Raw genomic sequence first — 19,902 nt, 5'->3', positions numbered from 1 at the left:
GATATTTCATAGTCTCTTAGTTTTCTTAATATCGTTATTGCACAAGTTTATACGATATGTATACTATATTGTAGATCACATTCTAATGAAATAAATATTTAAAATTGTCTTGTTTTCAGATTCAAGAAAAATCGGGCTGAAGGGGGTTTAACTATAATTGCCATAAAGACTATTTAATTGTTTGTATTGTAGAGTTCTTTGTTAGCTGAGAAAATGTTAATGTCACGTTTAACGGCTCACAAAGTGAGCTATTATTCTAAGGTTTGGGACATTTCTCGTATGAGAGCTAGAAACAGAATTCGTAGATGCTGTGTGTGTGCTGGTGTTCTCCAAGCAAATGCATCTAGTGCAAGGATGATATTAAATCGTGCAAGCCATAATGATACTGCTGCTGCACAGGCAACCCAAAACAGAATAGACCCTGAAAGTGTTGAAACGTCTCGTGTTAAACCAGCTGTGACAGAATTACCACCTGTAAAACCTGGTGTTGGTTTATGCAAGGAGAAAAAAGACTTTGTAAAGCTTGGTCCCAGTTTGGAATATTTCCTTGCCAACAGTGGTGATTCGCATACAAACAGAACCTACACAAAGAGAGAACTTGAGAGTTTATCCCACCCTTACGTTGAAGTTGCCGACATCCAGGGCCACGGACGTAAAGTGTACTTTGAAGTTTATGGTTGCCAGATGAATGTGAGTGACACAGAAGTGGTGTGGGCTATTTTGAAACAATACGGGTACTCGAAAACAAGTGATGCGAAGACGGCGGACGTCATTCTCATCATGACGTGCTCAATTCGTGAGGGGGCGGAGCAAAAGATTTGGCATAAACTTGACCACTTGAGAGGAATGAAAAGAAGAAGAATGGAAAAAAGAGATTCGGTTCCTTTGAAAATAGGAATCTTGGGGTGCATGGCAGAACGGTTAAAGAAAAAACTATTGGAGAAAGAAAAGAGCATCGACGTGGTTGCTGGCCCCGACAGCTACAGAGATCTTCCGAGACTACTGTCTTTAGTTACAGAAGGTAAGATCTGTTAGATTATATTTTTCTTTTGTCATGGTCCTCATATTTTATAGGTCTCAATTAGTTTTCATTTTGACTTCACCAGTCAGATTTCACTCTAAAAAATTAAAAATTGTTAGCTAGACTTTGGTCAGTAGTGAATGAACTTAATTCTATGTATCAATTTGGTAAAATGAGTACAGTTGTTAAGTAAATGCAGTTGTTTTTCATTCTTATTATATATCTTTCTTTAGTCTTTCTTTAGAGAGCTCATCATGAAAAGTACCTTGATTATAAAAAATAGATATGAATAGTCGAAGACTAGAAAGAGCCTTCTTTTTTGTAGAGAGTTGATCATAAAAAGTACCTTCATTTTAAAGAATAACACATGCATTGACGGAGACATTTTTTTATCCTTCGTTGATTTAAATATTCTGATACATTTCTACTACAAGAAAAGGCTGTTGATAGTAACTCTAAAGACCATTTCTCTGTCTTATATTTATTTATTAAAGATGAGGCAGCTGTGAACGTGTTACTCTCGTTGGAGGAAACCTACGCTGACATTGTCCCGCTGAGTTTAACGACCAATAGGATGTCTGCCTTCGTGTCGATAATGCGAGGCTGCGATAACATGTGCACCTACTGTATTGTTCCCTTTACCCGCGGGAGAGAACGCTCGAGAAACGTGGATTCCATACTGGAAGAAGTGAGATATCTCTCAGATCAAGGTGTGAAGGAAGTGACTCTCCTAGGCCAGAATGTTAATAGCTACCGAGACACTTCAACAACCCATCATGTTTGTGGCGTACAAGACAAAGGAGAGACGCAATATGCCAAGGGCTTCAACACCATCTACAAGCCCAAGAAAGGCGGGCTCAGGTTCGCCGATTTGCTCGAGAGGGTGTCCGAAATAGACCCGGAAATGCGCGTTAGATTTACGTCTCCCCACCCCAAGGATTTCCCGGATGAGGTGCTCTACTTGATCAAAGAACGAGATAATATTTGCAAGAGTTTGCATCTGCCTGCGCAGTCTGGAAACAACAGGATTCTTAACTTGATGCGAAGAGGTTATACTATAGAGGCGTACAGGGAACTGGTAAGTACAGTACAGTACTGTAGATTTATGAATCAAATCATTATTCTGGACTCACTGTATGTACAGTAAAGTTATCTGATATTTCCTTTTATTTGTTTGCAGTTGGGATAGACATATTACATATCAACTATTATTATTGTTATTATTATTAACCCTTTTACCCCCAGGCTATTTGGAACTTTCCAACCCTTAACCCCCAGGGGTTATTTTTTTTCAAGCACATTTTGCAGTATATTTTTTTTTAAATTGCTCTAACAGCCTTAATTTTCATCATAGAGAGGTCAGGTCGGTTTCATTCTCTTGGAAAATGCCTGAAGTTTCTCAAAAAAATTATAAAAAATATGCAAAAAAAAAATAAAAATAGCAGTTTTTTGCAAAGACGTACCGGTACGTCCATGGGGGTAAAGGGATGAGTTTTGTGAAACGTACCAGTACGTCCTTTGGGGGTAAAAGGGTTAATACTAGCTAAGCTATAACCTTAGTTTGGAAAGCAAGATGCTGTAAGCACAAGGGCTCCAACAGGGAAAGTATCCCAGTGAGGAAAGGAAATAAGGAAATAAATAAACTACAAGAGAATTCATTATCAATTAAAATTTTTCAAGTACAGTAACATTAAAATAAATCTTTCATATATAAAATATAAAAAACTTATAAAAACTAGAGGAAGAGAAATAAGATAGATTAGTGTTTGGGAATAACCATAGCTTTGTGACATATTTTGTTTAAAGTTTAAATGGTAATGACTTTTTTCAGGTTTCCCACATTCGATCCATCCTTCCCGGAGTATCCCTGTCCTCCGACTTCATTTGCGGGTTTTGTTCCGAGACAGAGGCAGAATTTGAAGAGACAGTTGCTCTGATTGAAGAGATCAAATATAATTACTGCTTCCTGTTCCCATACAGGTGAGGTTACTTGTTAGTTACTTTTGCTACATTCGGTGATACATACATACATACATATAAATTGTGGGGTAGCCGACATCAAACAAAGGAAACAGAAAAGAGGACCTCTCCTCTCTATGTTCCTCCAAGCCTGACAAGGGACTCAACCGAGTTTGGCTGGTACATTCGGTGATAATTACTGGAATTAAATTCCGCAAGGTAGTTTAAGTCCATCCAAAAGGTCTTCTACTTACAAAGTTAATTGGTTACGATAAGCTGTTTGGAAGCCGAATTGTTTTTAGATTAATTTTTTTTTTAATTTTCTTCTAAGGTAGGACTAACCTGGATCCCATGTCTATGATTTCCAGCTACACGAGTCAGCAAATAGTCGGGTTTCATATGAAATAGATATCATGTTATTACAAATGTCGTTTTGCTTACTGTGTTAAATGATATGATATTGTTTTATTACAGTATTCCCTCATCTTATCTTTGTTATTTTCAGTTGGATTTGTGTTTGTATTTCAAAATGTTAATAAGTTGAGGACCTGTATTGGTATACATAAGTCCAGGAGAGGTAGTGCAGTGAATTGCTATACATATTCAGAGCAATTTTTCTGTTTTATTTACTTAAATGCATTTTTTTTTATACAAAACCACAGTATATACTATCAATGAGTTTCTTACTCCTACATCATGTATAACGAATGTTTAATTCGGAAACTGACGTTGCAGCATGAGAGAAAAGACCCCAGCGCATCGAAAATTCGTGGACGATGTCCCTCACCAGGTGAAGGTTAGTCGTCTGGAAAGAATGGTGAAGGCGTTTCGCATGAATGCCAACGGAATAAATATAAAACAGGTAATTTGTTTGAATTTCTAGTTGAATTGATTTTATGCTATTATTTTTTATTTGCACAAGTGCTTGATGTTTTGAAAGGACTAAAATATTTTATCATCTAGATCTCTCTCACATGTCCGTAAGCCTTCATATGCACCCCTTGTTATGCTCACACTTGCCAAGCTTGCACCCCATCATGCCCATGCATTTGAGCAAAGCTCGCTAAGAGCTCAATAGACTTAGTGCACACTACTTTGAAATTGAACAGTCACCAGATTGTGGAATGAGCTTACTAATTAGGCAGTTGAATCGGTGTAACTTCAGAATTCAAAACTTGCGGCTAATGTTTTTATGTTGAACAGGCTGACATGAGCTTCTCTTCGTAATTTATATATGGCAGATATATTTTAATATTGTTACTGATCTTAAAAAATTTTATATTAATTATGTCTAGCGTAGCTTATTTATTTCTTTTCCACACTGGGTTGTTTTTCTCTGTTGAAGCCCTTTGGCTTACAGCATCCTGCTTTTCTAACTAGAGTTGTAGATTAGCCAATACAGTAATAATAACGATAACTGAAGCTGTGCAATGTAGTACAGTACCTGCTTGTAATATTTCCTCGATGACTTAATTTACATTTGCTTCCTTGTAGTTTCAAGTATTACAAGTCCCCACCCCCTTGGAATGGATCTAAATGAAAGAAGTTAATTGGCTGGTTTTATTATTGAAAGGGAGGATTATTTTCTTGAAATATACCAATCACTTTGTTTACAGATTGGGCAGCAGCAGCTCGTGCTAGTAGAAGGCACAAGTAAAAGGTCAAACTTGCATCTGGCCGGGAGAAACGATGGTAATACGAAGGTAAGTAATTGACTTCAGTGAAACATTGATTCAAATCCAGGTTTCCAAAGCATAGTAAAGTTTCTTGCATTGCATAATACATTTGAGTGGGCAAGGACAAAATTGGCCTTGCATCAAAGTAACTTGTCCCAGCATTAAAATAGATAACAGTTGATTAGCTAGATTAGACAAAGATTTTTTTATTTTTGTATACCAAAATTCAGCATTGTATGAATACAGTCCACGATTACTGTTTGTTTCTACACAAATACAAATCTACATCCTTTAATTATGAGGTTGATTCAAAACAGAAGCTGGAACTAATTTCTTAATTCAAGTCCTCTTATGGCTGGATTGTAGTGCCCTCATGGGACAGAAAAAAAAAGTCATCCTGATCACCATTGGTTGCTTCTCTTAGTGAAGAGATAAAGGACTCAACCTGGAGTCATGAATGGCTGGGTTCTGGGTGTTGGATACAAACTCTGGAACAAAGATGAAAGAGACCTTCTTTCATCCTTCTGAATGACTAGTGACATACGAATTGCCATGCCCCAAGGCCAGAAGGAAGACTGTACTGTATTGAGGATCAGATACCTAGATAATCGATCTGTAGGGTACAGGGCCCTCTTGAGGGAACTGAGAACTCTGGTGACATTCCATCCTGTTTGTTTGAGTTTCCTAGGAGGACAAGACTTTTTGAAGCTTCTCATGAGCTTAGACAATTCCCGCAAAGAGGAAAGGTTTACGCCCTTCAGTCCAAAAACCTGGTTTAATACCAAGTGATAACCTTTCACTGCAGAGACTGAGAGGAACTTCTCCAAATGAAGGTAGTCTAGGAAATCGGCAAGCAATTGCGGAGAGGTTCCGACTGGAGAAGTATTCCTTGTATAACACCAATCACAGATGGCCCACTTTTCCTGGTAAGTTGCTGTAGAGAATCTTACAGATATCCAGACATCTGTGCAGTGCCTTGTGAAAAGCCTTTCACAAGGCACAGAAGAAAGGTCTACGCACTTCAGTTCAAAGACCTGGCTTAAGACCAAGCGATAATCTTTCACCACAGAGACTGAGAAGAGCTTCTCCAGACATAGGTAGTCAAGGAAATCGGAAATCAATTGCAGAGAGGTTCCAACTAGAGAAGTATTCCTTGTATGACACCAATCGCATATGGCCCACATTTCTAGACACCTGTGCAAAGTGTTTAACTACGATAGGAAGCTGGATAGGTCGCCACCTGCAAAGTGCAGAGAATGCCACAAGTTTTGGTACCTCTGTAGGTGAGGCTGACAGTAGGTTGAGTCACTGGTCTGGATACCATTTGGCATGTAGCCACTTGGGAGCCACAAGGGTCATCTTTACCTCCGATGTCTTCAACAATCTGTAGGTCAATCATCAAATCAGGCAAAAAGGTAAAAAGAAGTATGCATTCAAGAGGTGTTGGGAGGCATTTTCAAGTGCTACTAATGGGCCTGGAACTGGCGAGTAGAATACTTGGAGCTTTTTGTTCAACTGCATGGTGAACAGGTCGATAAATTGCGAACCCTAACGAGTAAGAAGCCTTTCCGCTATGCAAGGACGCAAACCATTCCGATCATAACAACTGTCCGTGGCTAATGAGCATGTCCTTCAGTACTTTCCTCTTGCGTGGAATTGCGCTGTCAGCTCTACTGTGTTCAGTGCCCAAGTATATACACCTGCTTTGCTAACTTGCAAAGGGTCTGTGAATCAGTGGCTCCCTGTTTGATGATGTAGGCCACTATGGTAATGCTATCAATCATTATCGTTACCAAGTGGCCCGTTAAACTCTGCTGAAAAGCTTGCAATTCTAGCAGCATTGTTTGCACATCCTGAGGCAGTCTGGTTGTTCATGTGCACGCACTCCATCCTTCCTTGGATGTGTCTATGAACATTAGCATTTCTTAAGGTGAGGAATCAAGTAGTTCTCCTCGTGAGGTTTTCATTGTTCATAGATCATCCCTTACGTCTTATATTACCATCAGAATGAGCTGGAAAAGGTAATAGCTGGTAGCCAACCAGCGACGCTTCAGACACCACCGGAGCAATCTGTGGTGGAGGTGTCCATGAGACACAAGTTTCTCCGAGAGATGTCCCAGACGACATTGCTACTGTAGATTTGGAAGTACCCGTTTGTGAAGTAACTGTTACACTAACTACCCGAGTACCTAGGTACTTTACTCCATTCTCTGCTTGGGACCGGACTTTCCCCGACTGATGACAGTGATCTCCAGATTGCAGCAAAAGGAAAGAAATGTTTTGATTCTGAATTAATAGTCTCCTGGACAGAATCATTGTCGTATAAGCATGTCAACAGACAAATTCAAGTATACCAAAGAAAAGATCAGTCTGGACACTTTGGAAGCTTTAGTTAGTTTGAAGCACTGGGCTTCAAACTGGTACACTACTCCTCTGAGGACGAAGCAGAGGTTCGCTCTTTTAGCTCAATGGATGGGGATCTGAAAGTAAGTGTCTTCCAGATCTACAGAATGCATTTAGTCTTTCTTTCTTGATGGTGGCCCTTAACAGTGCTTGTCATTTCCATCTTAAAAGGACTTTCAGAAGTGGAAGAGACTGTAGGTGCAACTCTGGCCTTGGGCATCGCAAGTCGTCTTCAGAGTGCCGATAAGGATCAATGTTGTCACCGCAGTTGCCTTTGACGGCCGGAACCCTAAAGGTAACTGCTCGATGAATAAGGGAGTCCTGATTTGTTGTCCTACAAAGCTCCATTGTTATGTTTTACCTCATTCTGCGCAATCAGGGCTTCAGTCTCGGATACTGGTGCATTCCGTTAGGTGAGTGCCTATTCCATTCCTACCTGCGGGCAAAGTAGGAATCTATGCCGTCCCTTCTCTTGAGGACCCAGTTTGCCCACTGGTTAGCTGACTGATGTCCCAGGAAGTTCTAAACCTTGATGCCTGACAAGATCAAGTCTACGTACTTTTTCCTGGTCTTGGTGTTGGTCAAGACCTAGGTCATGACAAGGTAAGCTATTGCTCTTAACCAATAGTCAATCCAAGGTGTTGCCCGGAGCCTGGCAAGGCAACAGAATCAAGTATTGAGAATGCCGCTCCCAAGTCCTTCCACTGGGGTCCCTACCGGGACGACTGGTATAGAAGGGTTTGCGTCTTCTGGTACGTTAAAATTTCCATTGTTGGGAAAGCACAGGAGGCAGGATCTTATTCGGTCAGCTAGAGTGTAGTGAAATCTATAGACTAGAGATCTGCGAATTTTCATTATCCAAAGACAAGCAAGCAAAATTTGACTTCAGAAACTCAATGGGGTTGCCTGTGCCAATCAATTGACGTCATGCTTCCCTGTATGGGAGCCACGGTTGACTCCCAAAGGACATTACAGTATATTTAGGAATGAGTGTCAGCACCTTTAAGTATGTCCACTCTGTCTCAGAATTATCCATTTTGCTGGGGTTGGTCCGGAATGGGGTGCCATTAGGTCTGTCATCGCATGACAAGTCCTCCCTTGCAAGAGAATTATTGACGTGTACCAAGGAAACTTTTGCATCTTACCAGAGTACTGGAGCGATACCCTGAAGAAAGGTCAACAGCATGCACGTCAGACTACTCGGAGGCTGAAGCGCCCAAAGCTCTCTTACCCTCAGAGGTTGGCGAAGTACCACAGTATGTACTTCAACCTCCGGAGGAGGAACGGGAGAGCAAGGTACCAAGTGTTGCATGGTTTCATTACATGAAAACCTGATGCGGGTTGGTAAGGAGGTTTGTTTACAATCGCAGTTGCGCACCATGGCTTGTCTACGTCCGTAACAGTGGTCCTGTGGTGTCATCTACTTAGACACGTTATTAGGTCTTGGTGCGTGGGAAGGTATCTTGCTTTTGACTGCTCTCTGAGCGTTGGAAGATTTCGTGTTGACCGGTCTCTGTACATAGGAAGATCTCAGTGCAAGAAGAGACCTCGATAAGTTGCCCTAAAATGTCTAGAAAAAAAAAAAAACAGGTGACAGGCGCCCTGTGACTCACTAGATGATAAGTCACGAGGGCAATCGCATGGTGTCCAATCGATCGAACGTTCCTCCACGATTTTTCTGTTGGGATGTTGTCTTTCAAGGTGATCTTTATGTCTCTAGAACTGTTAGAAGGAACGGAAAGAGGGGGTTGCCATTCATCCCGACCAACAGTGTGTGTGCTCATTCCTGCACAAGAACATGCATAGGTCGGTCAAAGTCTCGGTATACTTTGGTCGATGCAACAGTTGCAGGGGAGGGGGGTGGGGGGAAGGAAGCCACATACACTTGTTTTCCTTCCATACCAGCTTTAAAGCGGTCAAGGATTTGCAGTCCAACTACAGCAGGAAAGGACATAGGATGAAGGTCCTGCAAGTAAGGACCTTTATATGGTCATCCTGTCGGGTACCTCAATATTTGGAAGGGCAGACAAGGAGGACACAGCAAGCGAAGTTCTAGTGGTCTGTGGGTCAACTAATATTTTCAGGAGCTTCGATGCAGATGAATTGCCATTGCGCATCGAAGCAAGGTCAAAGCCGTTAACTCGCTCAGGTCCAAATCCTGGCACACGTCGTCGTTAGTCGGTACAAGGGAGGGCGAACTTCGAGGAAGTAGAGGAGCATTGCCTCTTTTAAGGAATGTGATACTTCTGCCTTCCCTGAATCCAGCCCTGAGCACAAATCGGGTTCGCTTCCCTTCTACGGATTTCTTCCAGAGAACATGGTTCTAGAGGAACCTGTAGAAGCCACAGAAAATTGAGTGTGAAGGTGAGAAAAAAAGTGCTAAATAACTTCAATACAATAACAGCTTTAATGTTGCTGCATCCGGAACCTTAAGTCTCTTTCTTAGCTCTCTTCCCAAACTACCTTAAATCCACAGCAGGCATACTCATAAACCTGCCACAGTTACAGCAAAGTTTAATAGGGTAGACCTTCATGCCTGCTAATGAAGTCTCCATCAAGGCAAATGCACACATACCTAAGAGAAAAAACAGAACAGATTAACACAGCCAAAAAGAGCAGAACAGTTTAAAACAGCCAAAAAGAGCAGAACAGTTTAAAACAGCCAAAAAGAGCAGAAGTTTAAAACAGCCAAAAAGAGCAGAATAGTTTAAAACAGCCAAAAAGAGCAGAACAGTTTAAAACAACCCGTGGAATTGAGGGGCACAGGGAAGTGTGTGTGTGCAATGCTTAGCATCCACAATCAAGGTGCCTGCTTATTAGCCTAACGGGTATGCGCCATTATAAATTTTAACAGCCATTTCCAGCACCACTGAAAATTGTATTCCTATTGAAGAACAATGGTTTGTATTTGTGTTGGAAAAATGTCTTGTCGGACTTATTCTTTTATGGGATTTGGATCAATTGATCCAATGCTGTTACTAGATGCTATTCGCACTCACAGGTGCAATCTCAAAATGACATTTGCAAGAAGAGAAGTAGCAAGTACTGCAAGCTGGAAAAGGGGGTGAAACAGAACGGTAAAATGTGGTGGTATCTATGTAGGAATGCCGCAAAGAAAATATTATGTACAGAGTACCGTAAAGTGCACTGTTAGCACCTAAACCCTAAATAGGATAGTTTTTTTTTTTTTTTAGTTACATTACCAACTGGAATGGTGGAATGAAGGAGTGAAGGTAAAAGTGGAAGAGAAAAAGAGGGCTTTTGAAGAATGGCTGCAGAGTAATAGTATAGAGAAGTATGAAAAATATAAAGAGAAAAATGTGGAAGTAAAGCGCAAGGTACGTGAGGCAAAGAGGGCAGCTGACCTGAGGTGGGGTCAGGGATTGGGTCATTCATATGAAGAGAATAAGAAGAAGTTTTGGAAAGAAGTGAAGAGAGTAAGGAAGGCTGGCTCAAGAATTGAAGAGACAGTGAAAGATGGAAATGGAAGGTTGTTAAAAGGAGAGGAGGCAAGGAAAAGATGGGCGGAATATTTTGAAAGTTTACTGAATGTTGAGGATAATAGGGAGGCAGATATAATTGCTGTTGCAGGTGTTAAGGTGCCAGTGATGGGAGATGAGAATGAGAGAGAGATTACAACAGATGAAGTGAGGAGAGCACTAGATGAAACGAGCGTAGGAAAAGCGTCTGGTATGGATGGTGTGAGAGCCGAGATGTTGAAGGAAGGGGGTATGACTGTACTTGAATGGTTGGTGAGATTGTTTAATATGTTTCGTGTTGTCAATGGTACCAGTAGATTGGGTTTGTGCATGTATTGTACCACTATATAAGGGTAAGGGAGATGTGCATGAGTGTTGTAATTCAAGAGGTATTAGTTTGTTAAGCGTAGTTGGAAAAGTGTATGGTAGAGTAATGATTAATAGGATCAAGGATAAAACAGAGAATGCAATCTTAGAAGTACAGGGTGGTTTTAGAAGAGGTAGGGGTTGTATGAATCAGATTTTTACAGTAAGGCAGATATGCGAGAAATATTTAGCAAAAGGTAAGGAGGTGTATGTTGCATTTATGGATCTGGAGAAAGCGTATGATAGAGCTGATAGGGAAGCAATGTGGAATGTGATGAGGTTATATGGAGTTGGTGGAAGGTTGTTGCAAGCAGTGAAAAGTTTCTACAAAGGTAGTAAAGCATGTGTTAGGATAGGAAATGAAGTGAGTGATTGGTTTCCGGTGAGAGTGGGGCTAAGACAGGGATGTGTGATGTCACCGTGTTGTTTAACTTATATGTTGATGGAGTGGTGAATGCTCGAGTGCTTGGACGAGGATTAAAACTGGTAGACGGGAATGACCATGAATGGGAGGTAAATCAGTTGTTGTTTGCGGATGATACTGTACTGGTTGTAAACACAGAAGAGAAGCTTGGCCGATTAGTGACAGAATTTGGAAGTGTGTGTGTGAGAGAAGGAAGTTGAGAGTTAATGTGGGTAAGAGTAAGGTTATGAGATGTACGAGAAGGGAAGGTGGTGCAAGATTGAATGTCATGTTGAATGGAGAGTTACTTGAGGAGGTGGATCAGTTTAAGTACTTAGGGTCTGTTGTTGCAGCAAATGGTGGAGTGGAAGCAGATGTAAGTCAGAGAGTGAATGAAGGTTGCAAAGTGTTGGGGGCAGTTAAGGGAGTAGTAAAAAATAGAGGGTTGGGCATGAATGTAAAGAGAGTTCTATATGAGAAAGTGATTGTACCAACTGTGATGTATGGATCGGAGTTGTGGGGAATGAAAGTGATGGAGACAGAAATTGAATGTGTTTGAGATGAAGTGTCTAAGGAGTATGGCTGGTGTATCTCGAGTAGATAGAGTTAGGAACGAAATGGTGAGGGTGAGAACGGGTGTAAGAAATGAGTTAGCGGCTAGAGTGGATATGAATGTGTTGAGGTGGTTTGGCCATGTTGAGAGAATGGAAAATGGTTGTCTGCTAAAGAAGGTGATGAATGCAAGAGTTGATGGGAGAAGTACAAGAAAAAGGCCAAGGTTTGGGAGGATGGATGGAGTGAAGGAAGCTCTGGGTGATAGGAGGATAGATGTGAGAGATGCAAGAGAGCGTGCTAGAAATAGTTATGAATGGCGAGCGATTGTGACGCAGTTCCGGTAGGCCCTGCTGCTGCCTCCGATGCCTTAGATGACCGCGGAAGTAGCAGCAGTAGGGGATTCAGCGTTAGGAAGCTTCATCTGTGGTGGATAACAGAGGAGGGTGGGCTGTGGCACCTCAAGCAGTACCAGCTGAACTCGGCTGAGTCCCTTGTCAGGCTGGGAGGAACGTAGAGAGGAGAGGTCCCCCTTTTTTTTTTTCCATTTGTTGATGTCGGCTACCCCCCAAAATTGGGGGAACATCCAGACATAAACAAATTTAACTGAACGTAAAGATAAGATAAATACTGTAATAAAACAATATATCATAAAACCCGATATTTTTCATATGAAACCTGAATGTTTGTTGACTTTTGTAGCTGGAAATCGTAAGTATGGAATTCAGGTTAGGTCTACCCCATACCAAAATTTAACAAAATTTGACTTACAGATTCTTGGAACCTATTAAGTTTGCAAGTTGAGGAGAGGACCTTCTGTACTATCCTGTATATTTCAGTACATTACAAAAACCCGCTTATTGCATTTTCTGTATCAAACTTGCTCTTTGGAAACTATGACCCGAAGTTCATTAATACAGGTTAACTATACATTCTAGTTTTGCAAATTAGTTCACAGATTATTGTTACATGCAATTAATATATGTTCACCTCTCACAAACAGGTAATCTTCCCGAACATAGAAGTTGAGGAGGGCACGGAAGGGAAGGTCAGACATCTTAAACCCGGAGATTACGTCTCTGTGGTCGTGACGGACGCTAACTCCCAGGTGCTGAAAGGCTTTCCTCTCAAGGTTTCGTCTATCAAGGAATTCCACAGTTCCAAGAATCTCAAGGTTGAAGAAGACGCCATGTTAGAACTCAACCTTTTGTAGTAGTGGGCGATGTGGTAACGTCCTTGCGAGCTAAGGATGGGGGTTTGGGGGAGCCTATAGGTCTATCTGCTGAGTCATCAGCAGCCATTGCCTGGCCTCCTTGGTCCTAGCTAGGGTGGAGAGGGGGCTTGAGCACTGATTATATGCATATATGGTCAGTTGCTAGGGCATTGTCACTGTCCCCTGCCTTTACCATTCATGAATGACCTTTAACCTTGTGTGATTAACTTTGTAAAGTCTGTATTTATTAAAAGTTTATAACTGCTTAATGGTTAAGATTGTATATTACACATTTTTGAACACTTATTTTTCATTTCTGTGGTGCCTTGATATTTTCAATGATTGATGAACTGGTATACATGTATGCAAAACAGGAGTTATTATTTTTAATTCAGCAGACAACCAAACCAAATATTTACCGTAGGTGAAAAATACAACAAATATCTTGACCCAAAAAAAAATCACCTTCAATAGAAAGTTATTCAAAGATACTTTGGCTTTTGTGCATTTTATTTTTTTCTTAAATTACTATACATAAAAGTGCATGCTCCTATTCACATATATTTATAGAACTCGAGACTAAAGGTTAAAAGGAGGCTTTTCCATCTCTTGAACTGACAATACCAGACCATACTGCTTGATACCGTCAGCTTCCTTTAAAAGCTTGTATCTGAATATCAGATACAATAGATAATGTTTAAAACTTAAAAGTAGTAGTTGTGGTTTGGCCACCAATTTAAGCAAATTGTCACACCCCTCTACACACTAAGACCACAATCACACCCTCCAAAAAAAAAGCAAATATTTTGGACAAGGCAATCAAATTTGACCTTCCAAACCACCTTAAAATTTATATCTTTCAAGACATTTAAACTAATATTTCTTAAAAGCAGACACTTATGAAGTGGAAAAGCTTAGAAAATATCTGTAAAAAATACGAAGGACTGAAATCTTTAGTATTTAAATGGCAAACCTTGGAGAGATAGAGAGAGAACAAAATTTTTTATCTGCAAGTGCCAAAATACTTTAGGACTCAATCCACAATTTGTAGAAAAGATAAAAGTTATGGGAAGAAAAGAACACCTTCAGAAGGCGTCAATTTTGCACTTTTAAGGTGACGAACTCTACACCGGTAACACTTCATAATCTCTTTAATGTTCTTTTCTTGTCTTTCAATAACTTTTTACGATCCGCTGCAATTTTCTTATCGACGGCGTGTTTCTTCGCTACAGGCCCGTCTTGACCGGACCCCTCGCCACTGGGTTCGCCTTTCCCTTTGGGACCCTGAAAAACAAAAAAACAACAACTGGTTATTTTTATTTAGTAGTTCCTCTTCATGTCATAGGGCTTATAGAATCTTGGGTTGTAGCTTAGCCTAGTACATACATATGCAAAGGCACTTCCCCCAATTTTGGGGGATAGCCGATCCTAGTAATAATAATAAAAGATATCAGTTGCAAGTGGACATAGTGACACCATTTATTTTACAGAGTACTCAGATAACATTAAATTTATATTTCAATTCCAATGACAATCAAAATTTTTATATTGAAGACATCTTTTTCTTCCTGGTGTCTAAATTTTCTTTTATAGTCCCCGAAGACTTGCCGAGATGGCGAAGGCACTTAAGTTCTTTTAAATAGTTTTTGACAAACATGACTAAAGGAAACTAAAATTATAAATTTTTCTGTAAACAAGAGTGCCTCGATACACTTTTAAAAAAATCTGAAAATGTATTTCCCCACTTTACAGATGTTCAGAGCATAATTTGAAGTAGGAAAAAAACTTTTGAAATTAAGAAGTCAAAATGTTAACCCTTTTACCCCCAAAGGACATACTGGTACGTTTCACAAAACTCAACCTTTTACCCCCATGCACGTACCGGTACGTCCTTGCAAAAAAATGCTATAATAAATTTTTTTTTTTTTTCATATTTTTGATAATTTGAGAAAATTCAAGCATTTTCCAAGAGAATGAGACCAACCTGACCTCACTATGACAAAAATTAAGGCTTTTAGAGCAATTTAAAAAATATATACTGCAAAATGTGCAGGGAAAAAAATAACCCCCTGGGGGTTAAGGGTTGGAAATTTCCAAATAGCCTAGGGGTAAAAGGGTTAAGAAGTCAAAATGTTAATTATGAAGTGAATGGATGAAATTTAGACATAGCTCAGTACTGGACTTCAGCTTTAGTGAATAAAAATGTATTGTATTTGTCTTCCACAAACCTTAACCCTTTTACCCCCAGGCTCTTTGGAAATTTCCAACCCTTAACCCCCAAGGGGTTATTTTTTCCCCAGCACATTTTGCAGTATATTTTTTTTAAATTGCTCTAACAGCCTTAATTTTTGTCATAGAGAGGTCAGGTTGGTCTCATTCTCTTGGAAAATGCCTGAATTTTTTAAAGAAATTATCAAAAATATGAAAAAAAAAAAATTTATAGCATTTATTTGCAAGGACGTACCGGTACGTCCATGGGGGTAAAGGGATGGCTTTTGTGAAACGTACCAGTACGTCCTTTGGTGGTAAAATGGTAAATTACAAACCACTGCTGTACAGCACAGCCTATTCAGTGCCTAAAGCCAAATCATGAAATATTCAACATGAAAGCACACAACTCTATCAACTCAAATCAATAATGAATACATGGCCTCTTTTCTCCATCATTATAAAGTTCTCTGAGCATTATTCTGTGTATTTTACTCTTTGAATGTCTTCCTAAATATATTCTTGCAAGATCAATGATAGCGCAGAGTGAAGTTACTATAGTCGATTTCTTTTAGCGAGTCATATTTGCACCGACTCGCAACGGTGCCCTTTTAGCTCGGAAAAGTTTCCTGGTCGCTGATTGGTTAGAATTATCTTGTCCAACCAATCAGCGATCAGGAAAATTTTCCGAGATAAAAGGGCACCACTGCGAGTCGGTGCAAATTTGACTCGCTAAAAGAAATGGACTATAGTGCTAGGCCTAAAGCCCTAATTCCACATTCAATAACTTATGATTTTTGTATTGCCCCACTTCCTTTCTGACTGGTCTCAACATATCTCTTCCTAGTGTCTCACATATGCCATTGCAAAAAGAGCGGCCACCTTCTTAGTATAAGGATTCACTCCTTTTAAGAACCATTACCTCACATATCTGCTTTCCTGTTTGAAGCCTCCATATTAGAATGCTTCTCCTGCACCTTTCCCATATGGTGTGGAAGATTTTCCACTCCAATATCCTGTTCAGTAGTAGCCTAAGTGGAAAGCTAATCTCCTCTCCGTTGGAGTGTTAGACATGAGATAAACTTCCCCCCCAGGCTCTCTTCAATTATGTTAGTAAGCTGCACTTTCCGTGGGGAAATGATTTGGCCACTCCAGAGGTGAAACGGAATTACAGAATTTGGATTCCCTAGGACCCTGTCATTCAGCACTGTGTGTGTATACATTGCAACTGGCACACCAGACTTTTTACCTCCATAATTGAAGAACTATTCCCTCCAATGTCTTCCACTTTAGAACTTGACATTGGACTTGGAAGGTAGGAATCACTGGTGAATTTTGCCTACAAATCCCTTGTGACAGGACAAAGGACATTCCCACTAATTCATCACATATAGCAGCTGCCTCAAGCATCGTGGATAACAAAGTCTTGGGGTTACAAGTGTCGATGGCAGGACATGATAGTCTAGCCTACATCCATGTTCATAGAAGAGCATCTTTGGAACCAACTTGTACAGAAAGAGAACTAGCATTATCATGGATACTGCTAAGGCCCTCGTTAACATCCTGTGAAGAATGTAACTAAAAAAATTTACTATAATCATTTATAGCCTGAGGGGAGTTCAAAAGAAGAAAATAAAGACATGAAGACCTTGAACCTTTTCTCAATTCTACAGAATTCAGTGATACTCATCTGTTTAGAAACCTTTAAAATTACTGATCAATAAGGGAGTAAAGCTTTTATATGTGGGCATCCTCAGCACCACAGAGAGACTTAACTGAGATTAGCTTCCTTATTGGAGTTGTGCACCTCCACATAATTTAGATAAACTTGTATTGTGTGGTCAGAACTATCTCTGCGGTCCTCATCCATCCACAAGAGAACAATTTATCCCTACAAATGACAAGCTTTTGAGTAAGAACCAGAGATTTTCTTTGCAATCTTCTTCACTCAGAAAATACAGCAAAGTTTGCGCCTTAAACTTCAGACAATTTAAAATTGTCAAATTTAACAAAGCATATCACTGTTACATTAAATTTGCAAGATATAACAAAAACGTGCTGCACCAAAAAGGTGAGAATGAGAATTGACAGGAACAAGGGCATTCACTTGTTAGGGCGCCAGCCTCGTCTGGCTGAGGAGTGCTACACAGGACGGCAATTAAGTGTTGATGGGAAAACTGTAAAAAGGTTTCCTTTCAAATTTAAGGGAAATTTCAATTATTTTTCTAGAAGTCTACTCCAGTCACCAGCCTACTATTTTTATGACTATTCCTCATACCTTCTCACAAAAACATTAGTCTCAGAGACATCTTTTTTCTAGGTGGTGGCACACCCCTATCCCTCGCCAACTTTCTCATTCCTAACGTAATATTCTTAGAGTTGCAGGAATCTAGCAACTAGATTCAATTCCTAATTGACTTTAAAATCTCAGCCATTGGCTATTTGCTCATATTCCAAGGTGCTGCTATTATTATTATTATTATCATTATTACAGGCTAAGCTATAACCCTGGTTGGAAAAGCACAATGCTATTAGCCCAAGGGCTCCAACAGGGGAAAAATAGCCCAGTGAAGAAATGAAACAAGGTAATAGATAAACTACAAGAGAAGTAATAAACAATCAAAATATGATATTTTAATTATAAAATAAATTTTTGAATATACTTACCCGGTGAATATATAATAGCTGCTACTCAGCGGCTCGACAGAAAACACACTCAAAAACTCGCGAGCAATCGCTATGAAGGTTGCGGGTGTGACCACCAGCGCCAACTATCGGCCAGATACCACTCTTGCATGTAAACAAACCCTTCAATTCTTCTCGTCCCGCTGCGTCTCTATTGGGGAGGAAGGGAGGGCCTTTAATTTATATATTCACCGGGTAAGTATATTCAAAAATTTATTTTATAATTAAAATATCATTTTTAAATATTTAACTTAGCCGGTGAATATATAATAGCTGATTCACACCCAAGGCGGTGGGTAGAGACCAGAGTTAATTAAGTTTACAGCGTATAAGCTAAGAGTTTTTGACAGTTATCAATATAACAAAACCAAAATATATAGGTACCTGGTAAGGAAGTTGACTTTGACGATTACTCTGCCTTGTAAGTCTGTCTTCCTCACGAAACCCAGCGATCCTCTTAGGATGCTGAAAGACTCCCAGGAGCTGAAGTATAAAGGGTTGCAACCCATACTAACAGGACCTCATCAAACCCCTAATCTGGGCGCTCTCAAGAAATGACTTTGACCACCCGCCAAATCAACAAGGATGCGAAAGGCTTCTTAGCCTTCCGTACATCCCAAAATTAAAAAACATTTCAAGAGACAGATTAAAAAGGATATTGGAATTAGGGTAATGTAGTGGTAGAACCCTCACCCACTACTGCACTCGCTGCAACGAATGGACCCAGTGTGTAGCAGTCCTCGTAAAGAGTCTGGACATCTTTTAAGTAAAATGACGCGAACACTGACTTGCTTCTCCAAAAAGTCGCGTCCATAATACTTTGCAGAGATTTATTTTGCTTGAAGGCCACGGAGATTGCTATAGCTCTAACTTCGTGCGTCTTAACCTTAAGCAAACATCGGTCTTTCTCATTCAAGTGAGAATGAGCTTCTCGTATTAAAAAATCTGATAAAATATGACAAAGCATTCTTTGACATAGGCAATGATGGTTTCTTAACTGAGCACCATAATGCCTCAGATTTACCTCGTAATGACTTAGTACGAGCTAAATAGAACTTCAGAGCTCTAACAGGACATAATACTCTTTCCAGTTCGTTGCCTACGATCTCTGATAAGCAAGGAATATCAAAAGATTCAGGCCAAGGACGAGAAGGCAGTTCATTTTTGGCCAGGAAACCAAGTTGAAGTGAACAAGTGGCTTTTTCTGTAGAAAAAACCGATGTTCTTACTGAAGGCATGAAGTTCACTGACCCTTTTAGCCGAAGCCAAGCACACTAGGAAAAGTGTCTTGAGGGTGAGATCCTTCAGGGAGGCTGAATGTAATGGCTCAAACCTGTCTGACATGAGGAACCTTATGACCACGTCTAAGTTCCATCCAGGAGTTGCCAAACGACGTTCCTTAGAGGTCTCGAAGGACTTAAGGAGATCTAGGAGATCTTATATTGTTGGAAAGATCTAAGCTTCTATGTCGAAAGACCGAAGCCAACATGCTCCTGTAGCCCTTAATCGTGGGAGCTGAAAGGGAGCGAACCTTTCTCAGATGTAAGAGAAAATCAGCGATTTGGGCTACAGAGGTACTGGATGAGGACACAGATGCTGACTTGCACCAGTCTCAAAAGACTTCCCACTTCGACTGGTATACTCTAATGGTAGAAGCTCTCCTCGCTCTTGCAATCGCACCGGCTGCCTCCTTCGAAAAGCCTCGAGTTCTTGAGAGTCTTTCGATAGCCTGAAGGAAGTCAGACGAAGAGCGGGGAGGCTTTGATGGACATTCTTTACGTGGGGCTGACGTAACAGATCTACCCTTAGAGGAAGACTTCTTGGAAAGTCTACCAGCCATTGAAGTACCTCGGTGAACCACTCTCTCGCGGGCCAGAGGGTAGCAACCAACGTCAACCTTGTCCCTTCGTGAGAGGCGAACTTCTGCAGTACCTTGT

The 19,902-nt window shown here is 40.4% G+C and overlaps 3 protein-coding genes across 3 annotated transcripts in view; 1 reads left to right on the top strand and 2 right to left on the bottom strand.

The window, feature by feature from the left end:
* Positions 1 to 19,902, bottom strand: part of LOC137625345 (uncharacterized) — a 544,968-nt gene that overhangs the window by 152,287 nt on the left and 372,779 nt on the right. The window lies entirely within an intron of this gene.
* On the top strand, positions 124 to 13,321 carry LOC137625343 (mitochondrial tRNA methylthiotransferase CDK5RAP1-like). Its single transcript, XM_068356184.1, has 6 exons — positions 124 to 1,021; positions 1,516 to 2,099; positions 2,853 to 3,001; positions 3,716 to 3,842; positions 4,597 to 4,683; positions 12,863 to 13,321. The coding sequence occupies exons 1-6, from the start codon at positions 214 to 216 to the stop codon at positions 13,070 to 13,072; spliced, it is 1,965 nt and encodes a 654-aa protein (XP_068212285.1). The 5' UTR covers positions 124 to 213; the 3' UTR covers positions 13,073 to 13,321.
* The window catches only part of LOC137625344 (ubiquitin-conjugating enzyme E2 S-like), a 44,565-nt gene continuing 38,227 nt past the window's right edge, over positions 13,565 to 19,902 (bottom strand). Inside the window, exon 5 of the mRNA XM_068356185.1 lies at positions 13,565 to 14,356. Coding sequence (XP_068212286.1) covers positions 14,213 to 14,356 — 144 coding nt within the window. The 3' untranslated portion in view covers positions 13,565 to 14,212. The remainder of the gene's footprint in view (positions 14,357 to 19,902) is intronic.

Source organism: Palaemon carinicauda, chromosome 32 (assembly GCF_036898095.1).
Source record: "Palaemon carinicauda isolate YSFRI2023 chromosome 32, ASM3689809v2, whole genome shotgun sequence".
Classification (NCBI taxonomy): domain Eukaryota; kingdom Metazoa; phylum Arthropoda; class Malacostraca; order Decapoda; family Palaemonidae; genus Palaemon; species Palaemon carinicauda.
Note: the sequence above shows the minus strand (reverse complement) of the source record. Positions and strands in the feature narration are given on the sequence as shown.

Coding starts and splice junctions, on each gene's coding strand:
- LOC137625343 (XM_068356184.1), top strand. CDS start 214: ATGTTAATGTCACGTTTAACGGCTCACAAAGTGAGCTATTATTCTAAG. Junction 2,100..2,852: donor TAGAGGCGTACAGGGAACTG/GTAAGTACAGTA, acceptor GACTTTTTTCAG/GTTTCCCACATTCGATCCAT. Junction 3,843..4,596: donor ACGGAATAAATATAAAACAG/GTAATTTGTTTG, acceptor CTTTGTTTACAG/ATTGGGCAGCAGCAGCTCGT.